This window comes from Saccopteryx bilineata, chromosome 9 (genome assembly GCF_036850765.1).
Source record: "Saccopteryx bilineata isolate mSacBil1 chromosome 9, mSacBil1_pri_phased_curated, whole genome shotgun sequence".
Taxonomy (NCBI): domain Eukaryota; kingdom Metazoa; phylum Chordata; class Mammalia; order Chiroptera; family Emballonuridae; genus Saccopteryx; species Saccopteryx bilineata.
The window spans coordinates 94,308,943-94,331,511 of record NC_089498.1 but is presented as its reverse complement, the minus strand read 5'-3'; the positions used below and the strand labels follow the sequence as shown (position 1 = coordinate 94,331,511).

Here is a 22,569-nt window from a genome sequence, read left to right as displayed (position 1 = left end):
TATGATGTTTAAGAAATTAAAGTTTGGATCTCCAGGGTGGGTTCCATCTGTTCATTATTCTGTTTTCTTTTCTATTCTTTGGGGCCAATAAAACTTGCTCTCACTGATCAAATTAAGACTGTATGAACACATTTGCTGAACCAACATTATGGGGGTGTAGTCTTTTTTGTGTGTGTGACAGAGACAGAGAGACAGAAAGAGGGACAGATAAGGACAGACAGACAGTAAGGGAAAGAGATGAGAAGCATCGATTCTTCGTTGTGGCACCTTAGTTGCTCACTGATTGCTTTATTCTATGTGCCTTGACCGGGGGCTATAGCAGACCAAGTGACCCCTTGCTCAAGCCAGCAACCTTGGGCTCAAGCTGGTGAGCTGTGCTCAAACCTGATGAGCCCGCGCTCAATCTGGCGACCTTGGGGTTTCAAACCTGGGTCCTCAGCGTCCCAGAGTTCAACGTTCTATCCACTGTGCCATTACCTGGTAAGGAGGAGATCTAGTCTTATGTCCCATTAGTAACCCCTATATCCCTAGAACCTAGCACAGTACTCTGCACATGGTAATCACTGCTTAAATATTTTAGAATAAGTTCAAAAAGTGCATAAATATATATAGTCCTGAGTATCATTATAATTCTTCCTCCACCTACCTCTTATCCTCTCACAATCTACTTAAAAAGATGTAGAAAAATTAAAAGCAAAAAGCAATTTACTATACACACTAAAATTAAGTAATTATCAACAAAGTTTCATGTACATATATCCCATATTCAAGATACATCTCAAACACAATATGACACTACATAAAATAGAACATCTGAGATATTTACCATTATGCCATCTACAAACTGCACCGCCAGGACTCCAGTTCCTTGTGGAGTGATCGGACCTTAAACCCACAGAAAATAATACACAGTGAACCACAACACCTAGAATCTGTTTTACATACATGCTCCAATCTAAAAACGGACAAAAGTCTTATGAATCGGGATTTCATAAAAGGAAAAAAGCAAAACTATAATGATAGAGCCGAAAAGGTTTAAATTAACCTAAAAACAAATTATTCTAACCACATTTACCCCACAAGGCTGCTCCACAATGCATGTGCTGAGGGGTATATTTTAGAAGCCTCTGTCTTCCATTGTGATCTTCAATATAATAGAGTGGAATGGTCTGAAACCTCCGCCACCCTACAGAAAAGATGACTGGATCACGGGACTTAAGGATTTTCTTATACCAACGATGTTTCTTCAGACGCATCTGAGGGGAAAGAGGTTTCAATGAGATTATTCAAGGAAATTATGTCCCAAAAACCTCAATTGTCAATCACACAGTGGAGGGTACCTACCTGTACATACCCAACGCTGTTCTCACTATTGCCCAAACCACCCAGAATGACTGGGTAATGGGGGTCAAAGTTAAGCACGAATTCACAGGGAACATTCTCTATCTCAATTCGGATGTACATTCCAGGTCGAAAACCCTCATACTGGACTCTGACTTCATCATCTTGATCTTCAAATTCTGCCCAGTTAAGCTATATATGAGAGTGAAAAAAAAGACAAAAATCCCACAATGCTGTTGTTTTTAATAAATGTTAAGATTAATAATTTTAAAATGAGCAATTTCAAAATAAAAGAATCAAACAGATTTTGGCTTTATCCTAATTAAGAACAATACATATTCTATTTTGATAATTTGGTCAGTATATGTCCCAACAATTTTCTTCTTTGTTGTTCCATAGTTACCAAATGTGGACAACTCAGAAAGGTGCCCCCACTTTTTTTTTTTCTAAGAGCACATTTACTAAAGCTGGGGACAGTAAAACAAGGGCGGGCTTTGGACAGAAGAAGCCACAGTAGAGCCTGAGTGAAGGCTGCTCCGGCTCCCTGAGAAACAGGTCACAGCGACAGAAGGGAGCCAGGCGGGGCTGCTGTCAGAGAAGAGTCAGGGAAAAGGGGCTTTGGGGATCGGTTCAGGGGTTAGCCAGGGATGAGCTGCCATGCCCACTGCTCCCTGGTTGCAAGTCTTATGGGGACCCTTAGTTCAGGAGATGCACACCTGAGAGAGAGGAGGGGTATGGCTGTGCTCCCAGAGGGAGAGCCGCCAAAAAGGAGTCCTTAATGCTGGCCTGCAAACACCCTCCACTTCCCCAGTCCACACTGTGTTTTCTCACCCTCCAGTTACTTCACAACACCCCATATCCATCCCCTCATTTTCATTCTTAGCTGCTGTTTACTAATTCACTCGAAAGCTAAGCAATCTAAAAGTACTTCAGAGTTTACACCCATAAGCTAGCTCTACACTGTTCGTATGGTAGCCACACATGGCTTTTTAAATGAAAATGAATTAAAATTAAATAAAAATTTTAAAACGCATTTCCTTAGGCCCATCTGAAGTGCTCAGTACCTGCCTGTGGCTAATGGCTGCAACAGTGCAGCACAGCGGTTCGTCTCCCTGGTCCCGGAAAGTTCTACCAGGTGGCTACCAAAGACGACTTGTCAACCCATCTAATGTCAGACTTCACTTGCACTCGAGCCATTGCCCCTACTCTGGGATGTTATTCTAACACATCTTGACTGTTACTTCACTCATCCTATAATTCATCCACTTCCTTCAACTAGTCTCCCATTTTTCTGCTTCTTTCTGAAGAAAAATGCCACAGTAGCTTTATACAGTTTTAGTCTCCATTTCTTCTGCTCCCATTCTTTTCAATTCCCTAAAGCTGGATTTGAACCCACACTCCACAAAAATGCCTGCCAGATTCACTTAAAGGCTTTGACATTCCTAACCCAATGGTCATTTTTGTCTTAAGTCACAGTTAACACATCAGCAAGATCTGAAATAACATCACTTCCTTCTATAGTGATACTTTGTATCCTCTGAGACTTCTCACATCTCCTGAGTGCTGTTCTGCCCCTGCTGCTGCCTCGTCCTCCCTGCCCAGCCTCTCACAGCAAAGGGTTAGTCCTGGGGCCTCCTCTGCTGTCTACACACACTGTTGGTCAAATAAGTTTGTAAATATGATATATAGGTTTGCTCGCTTATAGTTTGCATTGAGTGTGGGGAACAGGCTGTAAACAAGCAGGTGGTTCTCAACCTGTGGGTCGCGACCCTGGTGGGGGTCGAACGTCCAAAACACAGGGGTCGCCTAAAGCCATCAGAAAATACATTTATTTTACAATACACCCACAGGTTGAGAACCGCTGCCCTAAGGCTTAGTTTTAAGACTAAGCCTTTCCCACCCTAAGTGACTTTGTATCAGAGACTTCCTTGTTTGTATATTGGATTAAATGTTTTGATTTCTACACTATAAAATGGGGCAGACCAGGAGCTTACTCTCTCTCAGTTCCTGAGATTAGCATTAGAGAGGAGAGCACAGAAAGGCCAAGTGAAGGAGAGCAGCCACGATGGCGGAGTGCTGAAGGAGAAGCCAGTTTGTGCAGAGTTTGTGCAGGGAGAAGGAAGGAGATGGGGAACAGAGGTGAATAAGGCTGGTGAGGTAGAAACCTTTGATTCTAGGAAACTCGGGTAAGTCAGTGGCTTTGGAAGCCCTGAATGGAAAGGGAAGTGTTTTCCCACTGTATTTCTTGCCTGCCGGGTGCAAGCTAGGATTAAAGTTAACGGCCCACCAGTTCTTGGCTCCGTTGTTTCATTACCGTCTGTCCAAATCAAATGCGAACCTGCATGGGCCAGGCGGCTGTGATGGTGGCCGTGCCTACTGGCCATACATTTACTCCAAGTCCCTGGCCCCAATGTCTCTCCAGAACTCCTCTCTTACTACTTGACACTCTACTTGTCTCAAAGACAACTCAAACCTAACAGATCTAAACTTCATCTTCCCAGACAAACCTACACCAACTAGAAGCTTCTACCTTACTCATGAAACCCAATTCTTCCAGTACATGATCCTTCTCTCTCACTCATTTAATCCACCAGGAAATCCTACTGATCCACCTTTCAATACAGTGCACTCAGAATATGACTCTCTCACCTTCACTTCCACACACCTCCTACCCAGCAGTGGGAGTTACTTTCATCTTAGTACATTCTTGCCACAGCAGTCCTTTCAAAGGTACTTAGACCTCTCCTCTGCTCAAATGGGCCCCATTTTCTGAAGTAAAAAGGTCGAAGTCCTTTATAATGGCCCACAAGGTTCTAGGTGATTAAAAATTTTAAATGTCTAAAGAACTAGCTTTCTATTTCTTAGTACTTCTGTCAAAGGCCAGCACAAAGTTGGAACCACTGTGTTCAAAACTAGCCAGTACATACTTCTTTGACTAGAGAAAAGCCTATGTCAAGCAAAGCCTCTTGGTGACATCCTCACAAATTATATACTTATGTATTTCCCCATTTATAAGACGCACTCAGTTTATAATTTTGGGGCCCGAAATTTGGAAAAAAAAAAGTATTACATAAAGTTATTGAACTCACGTTTTATTCACCATAAAATTCATACAACTAACTCCTCATCACTGTCAAAACTCCTATCCATTAGCTGGTCCTCATCTGTCTCTGATGACGAATCACTGTCTTCAACAATGAGCACAAAAACAAGTGCGTAAAAGCGGGAAATGCAAGTAGAAAAAACTACAACTACTGTGTAAGATGCACCCAGTTTTTAGACCCCAAATTTTCCGAAGAAAGGTGCATCTTTATGCCTGGGGGAACACAATAGCTTGCACAGGCCCACTATGGTACACTCCAGCTGACAAGAGACTGCCAGGCCCCCTCGTCAAGGTGCTCACCATCTATGGTGTACAGATCTTCTGTGTCTTTCAGAGTGTGTTCCGCATCCCCAGGCGAGAGGGCTAGACTATCCACCTTTCAGCACTCCACACACCTCCTTAATCCCCACATTGAAATAACCCCTAAATGCTGACCAAGGCGAGCTTTCAGAAAACCCTTCCTGAAGAACACCGGTGTGTGTGCATAAGCCACACAGGCCAGGAATCACCTACTCATTCAAATGATGTGATTAGTTACAGGGAGCAGTGGCGTGAATGCTAAGGCAATGCTGCCTCTACAACTAACCTACTGAGAGCCTCACAAGTGGTGGTAGTGTCTCAGCCACCTGTTTCCTCAGCACTTAATGCTGGTTAGTACAAAAGTGGCGAACTTCTGACTGATGAAACAGACGGCCGCAGGAATCAACTCACTATCAGCACCTTGACCTCAAAGTTCAAGTAAGAGGCACAGAGGAGGTCAGGGAGTGGAGAGCCACAGGAGTTGGTAATAACAACCCCGTGCTGCAGCCTGGAAATGAGGCTCAGGGACTGGAGTTTCTTACCTGTGCTTGTTTCTGCATTTCCTCCTTAAGATCATCAAAGTACGTGCTTTCTCCTTTGTCGTATTCTGCGTTAAACCGCTCCTTCAGCTTTCTCTTCTCGTCCAAATGCTTTTTCTTGGCACTTTCCTCTGCACTGGGGTCAGCTTCTTCCTTAACTTCTTCCTCTACATCTTCAATCTTAAATTTCCAGATGAGAAAATGTTGTAAAAGTTTGTGGTCATCTTTTCTTAAACTTAAAGAAGATTTTAAAAGTTCTAATGAGTTACAAAAATCTAAGTTATGATCATCACGAAAACAAAACAAAACACAGCCTTGGTCTCTAACATGTATTGCTACCAGAGAGAGACATTGAGATGTCTGCATTCTAATGAGCTGCTATCCTTAGTCTGTCCGGGAATGCCAAATGGGGATAAAGTTACAGCAAGTATCCACAATCCAGGTGGCTTCCTGATACTGTTGTAAAGAAATCTTAGAACAGGAAATTCATTTTTCTAAATGGCATTTATTCATTTATTTTTGCTTAGATACAAGTATTTTCTTTTTTTTTTTCCTTTTCATTGAATATATTGGCGTGACATTGGTTAATGACATTATACAGGTTTCAGGTGCACAAGCACAATTCTCAATTCTATAACACATCATCTCTATATTGTATTGTGTGTTCGCCATCCCAAGTCTAGTCTCCCTCCATCACCATTTATGGTCCCTTTCCCCTCTCTTACCTCCCCCTCCCCCCATCTCCCTCTGGTAATCACCATACTACTGATTGTCTGTGCCATGACATATTTTTTCTTAATCCCTTCACCTTTCTACCCAGTGCCCCAACCTGTGCTATATCTGAGTCTGTTTCTACTTTGTTGGCTTATTTTGCTCATTAGATTCTACATATGATTTAAGAAGAGGAGAATGATGGCAAAAGGAATGGTGGAGAGGGAGATGGCAACCTGGGAGCTAAAACTTTAATGACTGAATAATCACAAGAAGGGGACAGGTATTGCTCCAAAGACTAAGAACAAAGAAACCAACAACCTTTGATCTATCCCCACCCTCCACGTTTTCAGGAAGGAATCCCTCCAGTCTCTCATCCACAAGGAAAACAAGTTATAATTCCGCAGAATAGGCCCCTCTCAGAACATGCTGACCCCAGATCAGGGGTCAGTGGCTAAGTCCTACCTGAGCATCCAGGTCTGATGTTCCCGTGTGCACATCCCCCGTTTCCAGGTCCTCAAAGTCACCATACAGCTCTGGGAAAAGAACGTCCAAGTAATCACTCGTGAGCAGGGCCTGTACGTGACACACCAGCACCAACCAGCTCCAGATGCAGTGTGTTCCTCAACCCAAACTTCATATTTACTGTCCTACTGCTACACACCCCAGAAAAATCCAGCACTTACATAAGCTTCTTTTTCTTGCTAAACTGTACTTCAGCACCTGTTTGGGTTAAGTAAACAAACCTAATTCACATTTCAAAACTTTACTTCAACATTCCACACAGCCCCGAGCCACGTTTTCAGTACAGCTCACAGACATGGCAGCAGAGATGCACACAGGAGCACACATGGCCCTGCAGGTGAGGACCTCAAAACCAGAAGTGCAGAGAGTGACTTAAAAACCCATGGCTTAAATGACAGCACCTGTGACAGTATCACCAGGAAGCTCAGCAGCATATAACTATGGAACATGCTAGGGGAATTGTAGATGACAGCAGAGGGTGCCTAGAACAGTGCTAAGCCCACAGGGAGCTCATTCATTCATTTAGTCATTCCTGAAGCTCCACATATGTAACAAATAATGTCTACATCCCCATTCTCACTCTAATGAATCTAACTTCTGAAAATAAAAAATATGCCTGACCAGGTGGTGTCACAGTAGACAGAGCATTGGACTTGGATGCAAAGGACCTGGGTTTGAGGCCCCAAGGTCGTCGGCTTAAGTGCAGGCTCATCCAGCTTGAGCACAGGCTCACCAGCTTGAGTGCAGGGTCGCTGGCTTGAGTGTGGGATCATTGATCACAGACATGACCCCATGTTGCTGGCTTTAGTAGAAGTTGGCTGGCTTGAGCAAGGGGTCACTCAGTCTGCTGGAGCCCCCAGGTCATGGCACATATGAGAAAGCAATCAATGAATGACTAAGGTGCTGCAATGAAGAACTGATGCTTCTCATCTCTCTTCTTTCCTGGCTGTCTGTCCCTATCTGTCCTTCTCTCTGTCTCTCTCTGTCTCTGTCCCAAAAAAACCCACACAAAATCTTCAAGAAAACTTAATGACTATATAAAAATATACTAAAAATATTTACATATATATATATATATGACTTAAACGACTCAAAGATTAACAAAAGATTTTTTTTACAGGTGGTGGTGACTATGGTAGATTAACTTTTTATTCTAAACATTTTATAATGCACACTACCTTTATCATTAAAAATAAAAATATGAGGGCCCTGGCCAGTTGGCTCAGTGGTAGAGTGTCAGCCTGGTGTGCAGGAGTCCCGAGTTCGATTTCCGGCCAGGGCACACAGGAGAAGCGCCCATCTGCTTCTCCACCCCCCCCCTTCTCCTTCCTCTCTGTCTCTCTCTTCCCCTCCTGCAGCCGAGGCTCCATTGCAGCGAAGTTGGCCCGGGCGCTGAGGATGGCTCCATGGCCTCTGCCTCAGGTGTCAGAATGGCCCTGGTTGCAAAAGAGCGACACCCCAGATGGGCAGAGCATCGCCCCCTGGTGGGCATGCCGGTTGGATCCCGGTCGGGCACATGCGGGAGTCTGTCTGCCTCCCCGTTTCCAACTTCAGAAAAATACAAAAAAAAAATGTGAGTACATTTTTCACACACACACAAAAATCTATTTTTAACAAATACATGATAAAATGTATAGAAAATTTCCTCCTTTTCTGCAAGATCCGTATCTAATGAGTCAGTTAACCAGGGAGAAAAAATAGGTCACCATGAAACACCAGAATATTACCCATAGACACTCATTTCACAATGGACTACTATTTTCAGCCATTAATAACAAGGAAGAAAATAGAGAAAAAGAAGTCATCTTTGGAGAACATAGCCCTTTACTTACCATCTTCTGCTAACACCTTGGCTGCATCTTTGTCCTCTTCCCAGTTCCCAGTCACAAAGCAGTCTCTGATACTGTTCATAGCCTTACACAGAAATACCAGCACTTGGTTAAAGTGGGTAGGGAAAGCCCTATTAGTCCACTGACTAAATAATAGGTAAACAGATAGTTACTACCATATTTCCCCATGTATAAAACGCACTTTAATTTTGGTGCCTGAAATTTGAAGAAAAAAAATGTATTACATAAAGTTATTGAACTCAAGTTTTATTCATCATAAAATTCATACAACTCCTAATCCACGTGAAAAAGTGGGAAATGCAAGTAAAAAAAAAAATCTACAACCACTGTATAAGATGCACCCAGTTTTTAGACACCAAATATTTCAAAAAAGGGTGCATTTTATAAATGGAGAAATACAGTAATTCAACTGACTTTCAAAGTTTATTAGTTTTCTTAAGGCAATACAGTTTGCATTTTTATAAAGTTGATCTTATTATTTGCTACTCTAGACTTATTGTGGCTGTTTGAAAACTTAATTATTTTGACCAATAATAACATTCTAACAAAGAGTGAATGCCTCTTATGAGCACAGCCATGTGAAGAGTACTGATGAGGTTCCTGGTCTCACACTTGCCAGGTCGTCTAGGACAGTGGTCCCCAACCTTTTTTGGGCCACAGACCGGTTTAATGTCAGAAAATATTTTCACTGACCGGCCTTTAGGGTGGGATGGATAAATGTATCACGTGACCGAGACAGGGTCAAGAGTGAGTCCTAGACAGATGTAACAGAGGGAATCTGGTCATTTTTTTAAAAATAAAACATCGGGCCCTGGCCGGTTGGCTCAGCGGTAGAGCGTCGGCCTGGCGTGCGGGGGGACCCGGGTTCGATTCCCGGCCAGGGCACATAGGAGAAGCACCCATTTGCTTCTCCACCCCCTCCCCTCCTTCCTCTCTGTCTCTCTCTTCCCCTCCCGCAGCCAAGGCTCCATTGGAGCAAGGATGGCCCGGGCGCTGCGGATGACTCCTTGGCCTCTGCCCCAGGCGCTAGAGTGGCTCTGGTAGTGGCAGAGCGTCGCCCCCTGGTGGGCGTGCCGGGTGGATCCCGGTTGGGCGCATGCGGGAGTCTGTCTGACTGTCTCTCCCCGTTTCCAGCTTCAGAAAAAAAATAAAACATCGTTCAGATTTAAATATAAATAAAACGAAAATAATGTAAGTTATTTATTCTTTCTCTGTGGACCGGTACCAAATGGCCCACGGACTGACACCGGTCTGCGGCCCGGGGGTTGAGGACCCCTGGTCTAGGATATAGAAGTGTTGGGTGCTTGGGGTACCTCTCAAACATAGATTACAACCTTGCACACAACTCACCATTCAGTCTGTTTCCCCGGGAACCTGACAGACGACAGCACATGCTATCCACTGTCGAGGCCTCGAAACCACACTTAACAGAAATCTTAAATAGACCTGGGCTTTCACTTGAGTCATCTTCTGGTTATGAATTGTGTTTTTTCTATACAACCTCACTCTCCAAGAGGAGCCTCGAGGCTAGCATGATCACAATGGATGCAAAACCAAATCTGTTCATTTACTCAATTCCTTTACATCCACCATCACTCACTAAATATTTACTTAACATTATCTATTTTATGCCAAAAAGTTCTGTAGGCAAACTGTTCCTAGATGATCCTTATTTCATTAAACTAAATAAAGGACTCAGGGGACCCAAATACCAAACAAAACAAACAAACAAATAAAACAAACAAAACAGTGCCTTGCTTGACCAGGCAGTGGCGAAGTGGATAAAACATCAGACTGGGATGCGGAAGACTCAGGTTCAAAACCCCGAGGTTACCGGTTTGAGTGCGGGCTCATCTGGCTTAAGTGCGGGCTCACCGGCTTGAGCGTAGGGTCACTGGCTTGAGTGTGGGAATGTAGATGGCTTGAGCCCAAGGTTGCTGGCTTGAGCAAGAGGCCACTCGCTCTTCTGGAGCCCCCTGGCCAAGGCACATATGAAAAAGCAATAAATGAACCACTAAGGTGTAGTAATGAAGGCTTCCCTTTCTCTGTCTCTGTCAAAAAAATAAATAAAAATAGTGCCTCCATGAAAAAGTACGCAACAAACTAGGAAGAGAAGGAAACTTCCTCGACATGATTCAGGACAGCCATTAAAGAGCCACAGCTAACATCATACTTAATGGTGACAGACTGAGCCTTCTCCTAAAATCAGGAGCAGGACAGAATATATGCTTTCACTTCTAGCCAAAATTTCGCTGGTTGTTCTAGCTGGGGAAGTTAGGCAAGAAATAAAAAGAAAGGCACCCAGCTGAGAAAGGAAAGCATTCTCTATTCAGATGCTATAATGTGGCTGCACAGAAAATCCTAAGGAATCCACTAAACACCAGCAGAACTACTAAATGAGTTCAACAAGGTTGTAAAATACTAGATTAATACAGAACAATAAATTTCATTTCTATATATTAGTAATGAACAATCCAGAAATAAAATTTTTTTAAAAAACTAGATCCTTTTATAATAGTATCAAAAAGAATAAAATGGTCAGCATAAGTTCAACAAAAGTATAAAACTTACACTCTGATAACTATAAAACATTTTTTTTTTTTTTGGTAACAGAGACAGGAACAGACAGGAATGGAGAGAGATGAGAAGCATCAATTCTTCATTGTGGCACCTTAGTCATTGCTTTCTCATATGTGCCTTGAAGGGGCTGGGGAGTAGAGTGGGAGGGTGGGGGGGGCGAGTGATCCCTTGCCCAAGCCAACGACCATGGAGCGTCTATGATCCCACACTCAAGCCAGTGAACCCGCACTCAAGTTGGTGAGCCTGTACTTAAGCCAGATGTCAGGGTTTTGAACCTGGGTCCTCTGCGTCTCAGTCCAGTGCTCTATCCACTATGCTACCGCCTAGTCAGTCTATAAAACATTCTTTTTTTTTTTTTGTATTTTCCTGAAGCTGGAAACGGGGAGAGACAGTCAGACAGACTCCCGCATGCGCCCGACCGGGATCCACCCGGCACGCCCACCAAGGGCAATGCTCTGCCCACCAGGGGGCGATGCTCTGCCGCGACCAGAGCCACTCTAGCACCTGGGGCAGAGGCCAAGGAGCCATCCCCAGCGCCCGGGCCATCTTTGCTCCAATGGAGCCTTGGCTGCGGGAGGGGAAGAGAGAGACAGAGAGGAAGGAGGGGGGGAGGGGTGGAGAAGCAAATGGGCGCTTCTCCTATGTGCCCTGGCCGGGAATCGAACCCGGGTCCCCCGCACGCCAGGCCGACACTTTACCGCTGAGCCAACCGGCCAGAACCTATAAAACATTCTTTAAAGACATTTAAGGTCCAAATAAGTGGAAAGGTATCCCATGTTAATAAATCGGAAGAATTACTATTGTTAAGATAGCAATACTATCCAAAGTAATCTATGGATTCAATGCAATCCCTACCAGAATCCCAGCTGACTTCTTTGTAGAAATAGAAAAGCTGATCCTAAAATATAGAAAACCCATAGATCCAGAATAGACAAAACGATCTTAAAAAAACAAAGTTGGAAGATTTACACTTCCTGATATAAAACTTACTACACAACGCTAATACAGGATTATGCTGGCATAAGAATACAATTAAGAGTCAATAAATAAACCCATATACTGATGGTCAAGTGATTTTTTTGCCCAAGGTACCAACACAAGGCAATGGGGAGAAAGTCTTTTCAACAAACAGTGCTAGGGCAACTGGATCTTCACGTGCAAAAGAAGGAAGCTGAATTTATCTCACACCAAATACAAAAACTGACTCAAAATGAAGTAAAGACCTTAATTTAAAAGATAAATATTAAAACTCTTAAATGAAAACACAGGAGTAAATATTCTTGATCCTTGATTTGGTGCTGGCTTCTTGGATATAATATTTCTTGGACATAAACAACAGCAAAAATATAGATACACTCAGACTTCATCAAAATTTAAAACTTTGTATTTCAAAGGGCACAGAAAAAACAACCTACAGAATGGGAGAAAATGTCCGTAAATCATGTATGATAAGGAACTTCTATCCTGTATATATAAACTACTCTCACAACTCAGAGATAAAAAGACAATAACTCAATTTTTAAAATGAAAAAATAATGTGATAGACATTTCTTCAACACACACAAATGGCCAATAAGCACATGATAAGGTGCCTGACATCATCAGCCATCAAGGAAGGCAAGTCAAAACCACAATAAGATACCACTTCACACCCCTCCAACAGCAATAATGATGATGATAATAATAATAATAAAAACTGTTAAAAGTGGTGAGGATGTGGAGAAATCTGCAGTCACACACACCACTGGTAGAAATGTAATATGGTGTATTCAGTCACTTTTGAAAAGAGAAGTGGAAGAACATATGAGGAAAAACTTTAACGTAAGTTTTAGTAATCATATTAATAGTAATGTAATGGTATGCTGATGCTGTTTCATGTATAATGTATCAAAGAAAGCAAATGAGTAATTATACAATTTTCTACTTTCACCAATCGGGATCATTACTCTAGTGGAAAAAGTTACAAATCTAAGATAAAAAAAGTTAAGTAAAAACCCTACCATTCTGAATCTGATCCTGATTTGGAAATACCTGTATGAATCCTGCCAAATAACAATGACCAACCTATAGTGATGAATATTTCTATGTCTAGATCGTGATGCCTAGGATTGAGGGCTTTTTATGGTTGCTTCCGAGTCTGGCATCAGAAATACAACAAGGGGATGCTGGAACACCTTATCATATCAGACAGCAAGCAGTCAAGGAGCAGTAGAGTCATGACAGAAGAACTCAGGGACCAACATGAAAAAACTCCCACTGGCCACAGCTGAAATCAATGTGAGCACCAATAAAGATGACAAGTGCAGTGGAAGCAAACACTGAACTCGATTCAAATCTGTGAGTGCAAAATACTTTTTTTAAATGTCACCTGTGGAGAATCATTCTGAAAACTGATAAAAAGAATCAAGCATTTATCCTGCTTATACAGAACTGGGCCACCAAACAGTAGATGAGGGGAAGTATCTCTTTATAGAAGTATTCTAGTTCGTAAATGATACAGAGAAATTCGAACAGACCATCATTATTTTACATCCTTATAAATTAATGGATCTAGGCACCGAGGATCAACAGCCTTTAACATCACAAGATAACTATGTGCCGGGGAGGAGTGGAGAGGTAGATGGGCGCTTCTCCTGTGTGCTCTGGCCAGAAATCGAACCCGGGAATCCTGCACACCAGGCCAATGACTCCGACGGGTCTACCATATCATGCTTTTTACTTAAAAAAAAAAAAAAAAAATTTACATTTCTTTTGAATGTTGATGAACAGGAGACACCAAATCTTTTTCGCCTGCAAACTACTACCTTCTTTATTAGATCTAGCTAATAACACTGTTCTGTCTTTTTTCCAAATAGCTCCAGATATATGGAAAAGATTTATATAGGCGGAAGGGGATCCTCAAACCCCTCAGCGAGATCTTCTGAGAATGGCTTTTAAGATACCTAGAGGCAGAAAAAGCCCAATAGAGATCAGGGGAACTACCAGCTTTTAGGATACACCCTTAAAGGCTCCAACACCCCAAAGGGGTCTCATAGGATGCCATCTGGGTCCTGCTTCAATAGTGGAAAGGAAGGTCATTGAGCTAAAGCCTGCCAGGCTTACACGCCTCTGCTGTGAGGAAACAGGGACACTGGAAGGTGGGCTTCCCCCTCGCTCCTCTAAGGTTGGGTTCAGTCTCTTCCAGCCCTGCTCCAGCCACCTATGACCTAACCTTGCCCAGAATGCTGGGGTTTGCCACTGAAGGCTGAAGGTGCCCAGGGCCGTCGGCCCCATCTATGACACTGTGGATGAGCCTAGGGTATTTCTTCCAAGAAGCAGGTAAACTGATCTTATTCGCACAAGGGCCACTTAACTATGTTTTGCCTGAATAGTCAGGTTTTTTATTCTTCCCTCAAAGATCTCTGTTGTGGGTGTTGATAGTCCTATTTTCTGCTGCTTTGCTTAATATATAGTGTTTCCTTTATCCCTCCTACCTCAATGCCCCACTCATATTTCAGGCTGAGACCTACTCTTAATTTAGAGCTCTCTTTCCTCCTTTTGCCAACTTGTATTATGAATTTACCTTTGCCACCCAGCTTAGTGTATCCCAAGGTTCTCTTTACCAGGCCACAGTCACAGAGCTCCAGGGAAAAGCAACCTGGTTTCAACTCTCCAGGCAGAGGAGAACAGAAGCTCCATATCCACGCATGCTGCAAATGGCTTTTTCCAGTCTGCCTGAATCATTACCAGCTAGAAGCAGCGGTCATTGGGACTTGGACATGAGCTGCAAAGCATAGAATGGTGACAACAAATCCAGTGCCATGCGGACTTTTCCTGTGGGGAACTTTCCTGGACTCCTGCTCCCTGTGACAGCTCCTAACAGACTGAACTGTGGTTGGGTTGCATTTTTCAGGGATTTGGCATGGTGATGGGGCCAACTTGGACTTGGGGAACATGTTAAGGACACTACTCATTCATGGATTCTTGCTGTATTGGCCAAGAGTTTGCTTAAAGGCTGTTAATCACTGTAAAAAAAATAGAGGACTGGATGAAGAAGATGGGGCACATATACACCATGGTATATTATTCAGCTAGGAGAAAGGGTGACATCGGATCACTTATAGCGGAAGGGTGGAGTCTTGGTAGCATTGTGCGGGGTGAAATAAGCGAATCAGAAAAAAACAGGAACTGCAGGATTCCATACATTAGTGGGACATAAAAGCGAGACTAAGAGGCATGAACAGGAGTGTGATGGCTATGGGGGGTGGGGGGAGGGAAGGAGGGAGAGGGGGAGGGGGAGGGGTACAGAGAGAACTGGATAGAGGGTGGCAGAGGACGATCTCTCTTCGGGTGATGGGTATGCAACAGAACTAAATGACAAGATAACCTGGAAATGTTTTCTTTGAATGTATGTACCCTGATTTATTGATGTCACCCCATTAAAATAAAAATTTATTTATAAAAAAAAAAATACTATTAGCTAGGAGTCAGTCTTGCTGAAAAAACAAACCCCTAAATCCAATCAAACTTCCACATGTGCTATCCAGAGTAGCTACAACCACATGGTTGCTTACATTTTAATTAAGAATAAAATAGAAGGCCCTGGCTGGTTGGCTCAGTGGTAGAGCATCGGCCTGGCGTGCAGAAGTCCCGGGTTCGATTCCCGGCCAGGGCACACAGGAGAAGCGCCCATCTGCTTCTCCACCCCTCCCTCTCTCCTTCCTCTCTGTCTCTCTTCCCCTCCCACAGCCAAGGCTCCATTGGAGCAAAGATGGCCTCTGCCCCAGGCGCTAGAGTGGCTCTGGTTGCAACAGAGCGATGCCCCGGAGGGGCAGAGCGTCGCCCCCTGGTGGGCGTGCCAGGTGGATCCCGGTCGGGCGCATGCGGGAGTCTGTCTGACTGTCTCTCCCCGTTTCCAGCTTCAGAAAAAGAAAAAAAAAAAAAAAAAAAAAAGAATAAAATAGAAAATTTAGTTCTTCTGTCTCAGTAGACATTTAAAGTGCTCAAGAACAACAAATAGCCACATGTCCAGTTTACACATAGATTATTTCCATCATCAGAGATATATGCTATTTTCCTGCACCAATTTATAAAAAGTACAGAGGACAGATGATCCTGATAAACTGCACTTGGGGATGCAATGGAATTCATAAAGTCCAGAATACGAGAAACTCCACACACCAAATGCTTGGTTTCTTTCCTTTTTGAGTGTGTATGACAGGGAGAGGGACAGATAGGGACAGACAGACAGGAAGGGAGAAAGATGAGAAACATCAATTCTTTGTTGCTGCACCTTAGTTGTTCACTGATTGCTTTCTCATATGTGCCTTGACCAGGGGCCTACAGCAAACCAAGTGACCCCTTGCTCAAGCCAGCGACCTTGAGCTTCAAGCCAGCAACCTTTGAATTCAAGCCAGCAACCTTGAGGTCATGTCTATGACCCCACACTCAAGCTGGTGAGCCTGTGCTCAAGCAGAATGAGCCTACACTTAAGCTGGCGACCTCGAGGTTTCAAACTTGGTTCCTCTGCGTCCCAGTCCGATGTTCTATCCACTGCACTACCTCCTGATCAGGCAATGCTTGGTTTCTTAAACAAATTAAATGTAAGGAAGGGAGGGGGAGATGGGCAGGAAAAAAAACTATACATTTAAAGATGTAAAAGGCACAGTAAAGAACAAATCCCCAAAAACCTGGTAAAAGTAAATAGAGTGTTTAATGACGCAAACTTGGAGGATGCACATATAAAGAAGGAAGAGATTACCCAAAGTCACAGTCCCTTCTGCAGGAAGAGAAAGGACTACAATGAAGGACGAGGACAGACACAATCCGTTCAATTAAACAACTGTTTTATGTGGCTTTTTAAAATCTGTATTAAAGTTTACCATAATAAATGTTTGTTGTTTTTTTAAAAATATTTTTTAGCGAGAGGAGGGGAGGCAGAGACAGAGTTCCTCATGCACCCCAACCGAGATCCACCCAGCAAGCCCACCAGGGGGCGATGCTCGGCCCATCTGGGGCTCTTGCTCCTTTGCAACTGGAGCTGTTTTTTAGCGCCTGAGGCGCAGGCCATGGAGCCATCCTCAGTGCCTAGGGCCAACACGCTCCAGTCAAGCCATGGCTGTAGGAGGGGAGGAACAGAGAGAGAGAGAGAGAAAGAGAAAGAGAGAAGGGGAGGGGCAGAGAAGCAGATGGATACTTCTCCTGAGTACCCTGACCGGGAACTGAACCCAGGATATCCACATGCCAGGCCGAAGTTCTATCACTAAGCCAACTGACCAGGACCTACCATAATAAATATTTATATAAAATCTCATAAATAAAAGCTACTAAGTAAATTAAAACAGCAAATGTGATAATGAGTGGAATTCTCTGAGCAGTAACTGAAGCTACACTGAATGATCAAAGAAGCCAGCCTGGGCAGATCAGCACATCCCAGAGAAGAAAGGAGTAAGGCAGAGGTGCACGATGGGATTGAGCCCAGCAGGTCTGGGAACTGAATGAACTACAGTGACCAGAGAGTGGCAAGCAGAGAGAGAGCACTTATTGCCAGTGTCACAGATTCATCTGTTTGCAAACAGCAAATTATAAATGTTAACTTGGGGACACTGGATTTACTCTAGTTATAAAACAAAGTATTTTAAATGTATAATACTCATGTGTAATGCTTCAAGTACTATCCACACTCACAGCTGAGCATTTTCCTTTTCTCTGTAACACATGTACACAGTCTGACTCAACTCAGAACACGGTAGCGTTTAGGATGCATAAAATACCTACTCCAACATCTGGGGAATGTCTTGTTACTTTATAAAACAACAAGTAAGTAATATTAAAATCACATGACCCTCTTTTAGCACAATTCTCTAAGCCTCTCATAAATCAAACATACCATTCATGTTCAGCCTTACCTCCTCTGAGTCCCAGCTGTGGGACACGTCCAGGTGAAACCTAGAGCAGTCCAGAGAGTCAGCCTTGTGCTTGCTCTCCCAGGACGGATGGCTGACACGGAACAACCCTCCGAGTTCTTCCCCGGCATCACCATCTTCTTTGTTATCCTCTGTCACTAAAGAGACCACCACGATAGGACAGTGAGAACAAATCTACACCCTATGGGGCTGGGAACTGTGGGTCCGTCTTTGTGGTAGATATGGTGGTGCCCCTGAGCACATCAGCCAGAGAAAAGCTAGAAAACCATTGCTTAACAGGTCTGGAAGACTTCCACTTTCCTGCAAGGCAGCAGCAAAGAGTCCACTGAAGGGGAAAGAGGGCCGGGGGAAGGACAGACATTTACAGGGAAAACTTTCAATTATCATGAAAGGTCTCTCTGGGAAAATGTCGAGTCCCTCATCACTAAATACATAAGCAACAGCTGAATGGAAATCAGTATACACCAACCTCTAATTCAAGGCTCCTAGCTTAGACATACTCCTTTGGCCTACACCATGAAGTAATTGAGGACCACTATAGGAAGTTCACCACTTTATATTTTATTGGCACTAAATTCTACAAAAAATAATCCCATAAAGGACTTTGTATAAGGTACAAAATGTCCTAATGGAGAGAATGCTCATCAAAAGTTTTGCAGCGAACCCTAAACCTATTTCATATGACCTAATTTATGGTTTTCATAAACCAAAACACATCTGCTAAATACAAACTATGTCATCCAGAAATATCTTATGGATGTCAAAAGTACCACTCAAACCTTCAACCAATCTCCTCACTGCCTTTTCAGAAAACAGTCTAAGAAGCTGTAATTCTCCTGACTCTGAACCACAGCTCTTTACCTGTCCCATAGATAAGCTTCTGAAGGTTTGGAGTCACTTGCTGCTGCCTCAGAAAGGCCTCAGCAGCCTTCCTGGAAAGGTCTTCTTTCCACTTGAGGGCACCTGAAAGGACCAAGGACAATAGCAATTAGGCTTCCTTACGTGTTGTCTCTGCTTCAAGCTCAATGCTCCTTCATCTTAAAATCCTTTATGAAGTACAGTGTTTGAACAGTTAACAAAATATCCAAAAAAGCAGGTCCCCGAATGTAGACATACTATCTGTAGAACATTTCAGTGCTGAGTTTATAATGGCAGTCAAATTAAATTGAGGCATACCTGAAGTTTCTGTGGAATAATTATTTTCTTCTTTGTAGTCATCTTGCTCTTTGAGTAAGTCTTCCACATCGCTAGTCTCATCAGTTAAGTTCTCTGACTCCAGTGGCTGACCCCTGACCACTCGAGAAGGCTCTGGGTACTTCCTAATAACCTCTTCACTTTCTGAATCCGTCTCCTCTGCACTGAGCGAGGAGCTTTCTTCAGATCCATCTTCAGAGGCAAATACCTCTTCAGGTGTGCAAGGGCTTGAATCTGACATTGTGTGGGTTCCTTTTCTCCTTGTCTCCTCAACACTCAAAGCATCACTATATGATGGGCCTGGTTTGCTGCCTTTCTCTATAGCCTTTGATTCTGAAATTGCTCTCTCTTCTTCTGCACTGAAACCCTCGTCCTCGCTGTTTTCATCAGCTCCCTCTGCTTCTCCTTCCCCCTCTGAACTCCTCTCGAGGTCATCATCACTGTCAGCAAATGCTGGCATGTCCCTCTCAATGTCTTCTTCCACCTCTTCCAGTCTCTGACATCTGACACCTTTACCAGCCACACACACCTTGCCAGTCACATTGGCATCTTCCTCTTCTTCTGCTTCATCACTAGAGCTGCTCTCCAGACTATCACCATCAGACATTTCTCCATCATCTTCAGTATCACTATCTCCAGACTCATCCTGCTCATCTCCAAAAACCGCTTTCCGCCGTACTCGATTCGTTTCCACATCCACATGTTTTTCCTCCTTCGGCATCCACAGACTATTATCACCAAGCACAGCAAAATAATTCAGTTTGTACAACAATCCATTAAGTTAGAAATGGCCAGTCAATAAATATGCAAAGAAATATAAAATAAATACTAGATAAATATGAGACCAATTAATAAGCAAACTCAGGTACAGTTCCCTAGCAACAATAAAGAAATAACCTTAAAAAAAAAAGACTAATTTTTAGCCCTGGCTGGTTGGCTCAGTGGTAGTGTCGGCCTGGCATGTAGGAGCCCCGGGTTCGATTCCCAGCCAGGGCACACAGGAGAAGCGCCCATCTGCTTCTCCAACCCTCCCCCTCTCCTTCCTCTCTCTCTCTCTCTCTCTCTTCCCCTCCCGCAACCAAAGCTCCATTGCAGCAAAGGTGGCCCGGGCGCTGGGGATGGCTCTATGGCCTCTGCCACAGACGCTAGAATGGCTCTGGTTGCAACAGAGCGGCGCCCCAGATGGGCAGAGCATCACCCCTGGTGGGCATGCCGGGTGGATCCTGGTCGGGCGCATGTGGGAGTCTGTCTGACTGCCTCCCTGTTTCCAACTTCAGAAAATAAATAAATAAATAAAGACTAATTTTAAAAAAAAGCTGCTCAAAATGGAAACAAGTGTTTAATAGATCTTTTAGAAGACTGATCATTTCCAAGCTAGAAACAGGTGATCCTTAGAAAACTGTCACTCAAACTCAGTCCACAGAAAGGAAAGTACAAAGTAAGCCTAGAACCTGTTGTGTCAGCAAGCCAGGAAGTACTCAAAGACTAGAAAGACATAGAAGACAGACTAAAAGGACAATAGAAGCATCAGAAAGAATAATGACAGTGACAGGATAATAACCAATGTAAGAAACAGAGCCCATTGGTCAATAGTGACACTAGAATTAAGGGTGGAATGAAAGCCCCTTGCTAAGGAATGGCAGCTAACACCTGCAGAGGGAGTAACAGATGAAGGGCACTGCCATTCTGGAATCACCAATGCAACACTTGATAAAATATCATCACCCAGATGCTAAAATCACGGGATAAAATAAAAAATTATGAATCTATTTAATGCACTTAATACTGTGAAAAGAACCTACCAGGAAAATACTTAAAACTGTACTAAAAGAGAATGGACAGATTAGAATATACCAATAACCAAATGATGACTATGTAAAAAAAACCATATAAAGCCTGACCAGGCAGTGGCACAGTGGATACAGGATCGGACTGGGACGCGGAGGACCCAAGTTCGAAATCCCAAGGTCGCCAGCTTAAGTATGGAGTTGCTGGCTTAAGCCCAAAGGTCTCTGGCTTGAAGCTCAAGGTAGCTGGCTTGAGCAAGGGGTCACTCGCTCTGCTGTAGGACCTTGGTTAAGGCACCTATGAGAAAGCAATCAATGAACAACTAAGAAGACTAAGGAGCCACGATGAAGAATTAATGCTTCTCCTCTCCCTTCCTGCCTGTCTGTCCCTATCTGTCCCTCTCTCTGTCTCTGTCACACACACACACACACACACAAAAGACTGTATAAAAAAAAGAAATGTTCACAATATAGACATAGAAATTTTATACAAATTATAACTGTAGTTATGTTAGAGAGTATCCATGGAGACAAGGATGACCAGAGGAACACTTAAAAATAAAAATAGCTAATAACACTGATTATAACAACAGGGATCTTTTAGTGAATACTCGTTATCTGCATCATTCTAAATAGTTTATGTACACTATTGCATTTAATCATCACAACTCCTATGAGAAATTATGAGACTGTGGCTTAGAGAGAATTTCCCCTAATAGCCTACTGCACTCAATTACCATGCTAGTTAGAGGGCAGCAGATGATTTTTTCCTTCATTTTTATATATTTATAATAAATTATAAACTAGATCATCTCAATCATTTTCAGACTGATTTTTATTGGGAGTCATACTTCACTACAATAAAACCAAAATACCCACTATGTACAAGGTATACAAATTCCCAATCGAGACTGAAAATCATTCATTGAGTCACAAAACACTGGGAATAAACCCACAAGAGATACTACAACACAACTTTAATAAAACTTCTACTACAGACATGACATATGGCTTCTGAACAGACACACAAACAAGTTCCCTGACTGCCTATTCTGCTATTCTGACCATTAAGAAAAGCCAAGTGGCCTCATGTCTCCTAAAAAGCAATCTGTGGAAAAGACTTTGTGTTAAGGAATAGTCTGGGTCTGTTAAAAACACAATTCTCCTTCAAGAAATGTCATGGAAAAAATAAATAAAGAAATGTCACGTAATGTCACCATGAAGCATCACCTAAGTGAAGAGCTCTCAGAACCACATGCACATACAAAGCAAAGCAAAACAAACAACCTGGAGTGAATCCCACCATATTATGTTATGACGGCAGCTATGGGTGATATCTTCTGCAATACAACTTTTTAATATAAATCATCAGCAAACTTACCCTTGATTATCTATATCTTCTGACCCCAGTGGTTTGGAATCAGAAAAAAGTGTCACTCTACTAGAAGCCATCTTGGTATCAATGGTGGAATGGGTGGAGATGAGGCTCTGGACCAGTTCATGGGTGGGCCTCACCTCGTCCTGTCAAGGTGACCAGGAAAGGGACAGTGAGAAATGCACAAAGATTCTGAAGAGAAACACACCAGTTTCAATTCCTTTCTCAAAATCACCTTAAACAGAGTTCCTGAAAACCCTTCCTACTGTCTCAAGAAAGAAAAGAAAATTCTTATAACAAGGCCTAAAGCTGATTTCTGTCTTCATTGAACTTTTCTAAAGTTCACAAAGCATACAACC

The 22,569-nt window shown here is 43.1% G+C and overlaps 1 protein-coding gene across 1 annotated transcript in view; it reads right to left on the bottom strand.

Moving 5' to 3' along the window:
- The window catches only part of BMS1 (BMS1 ribosome biogenesis factor), a 63,024-nt gene that overhangs the window by 20,091 nt on the left and 20,364 nt on the right, over nucleotides 1-22,569 (bottom strand). Inside the window, exons 9-18 of the mRNA XM_066242984.1 lie at nucleotides 22,217-22,356; nucleotides 19,031-19,776; nucleotides 18,716-18,817; nucleotides 17,837-17,991; nucleotides 8,352-8,433; nucleotides 6,460-6,530; nucleotides 5,287-5,463; nucleotides 1,345-1,533; nucleotides 1,076-1,256; nucleotides 827-885 (exon numbers count right to left, since the gene is read on the bottom strand). Of these exons, the coding sequence (XP_066099081.1) occupies nucleotides 827-885; nucleotides 1,076-1,256; nucleotides 1,345-1,533; nucleotides 5,287-5,463; nucleotides 6,460-6,530; nucleotides 8,352-8,433; nucleotides 17,837-17,991; nucleotides 18,716-18,817; nucleotides 19,031-19,776; nucleotides 22,217-22,356 (1,902 nt within the window). The remainder of the gene's footprint in view (nucleotides 1-826; nucleotides 886-1,075; nucleotides 1,257-1,344; nucleotides 1,534-5,286; nucleotides 5,464-6,459; nucleotides 6,531-8,351; nucleotides 8,434-17,836; nucleotides 17,992-18,715; nucleotides 18,818-19,030; nucleotides 19,777-22,216; nucleotides 22,357-22,569) is intronic.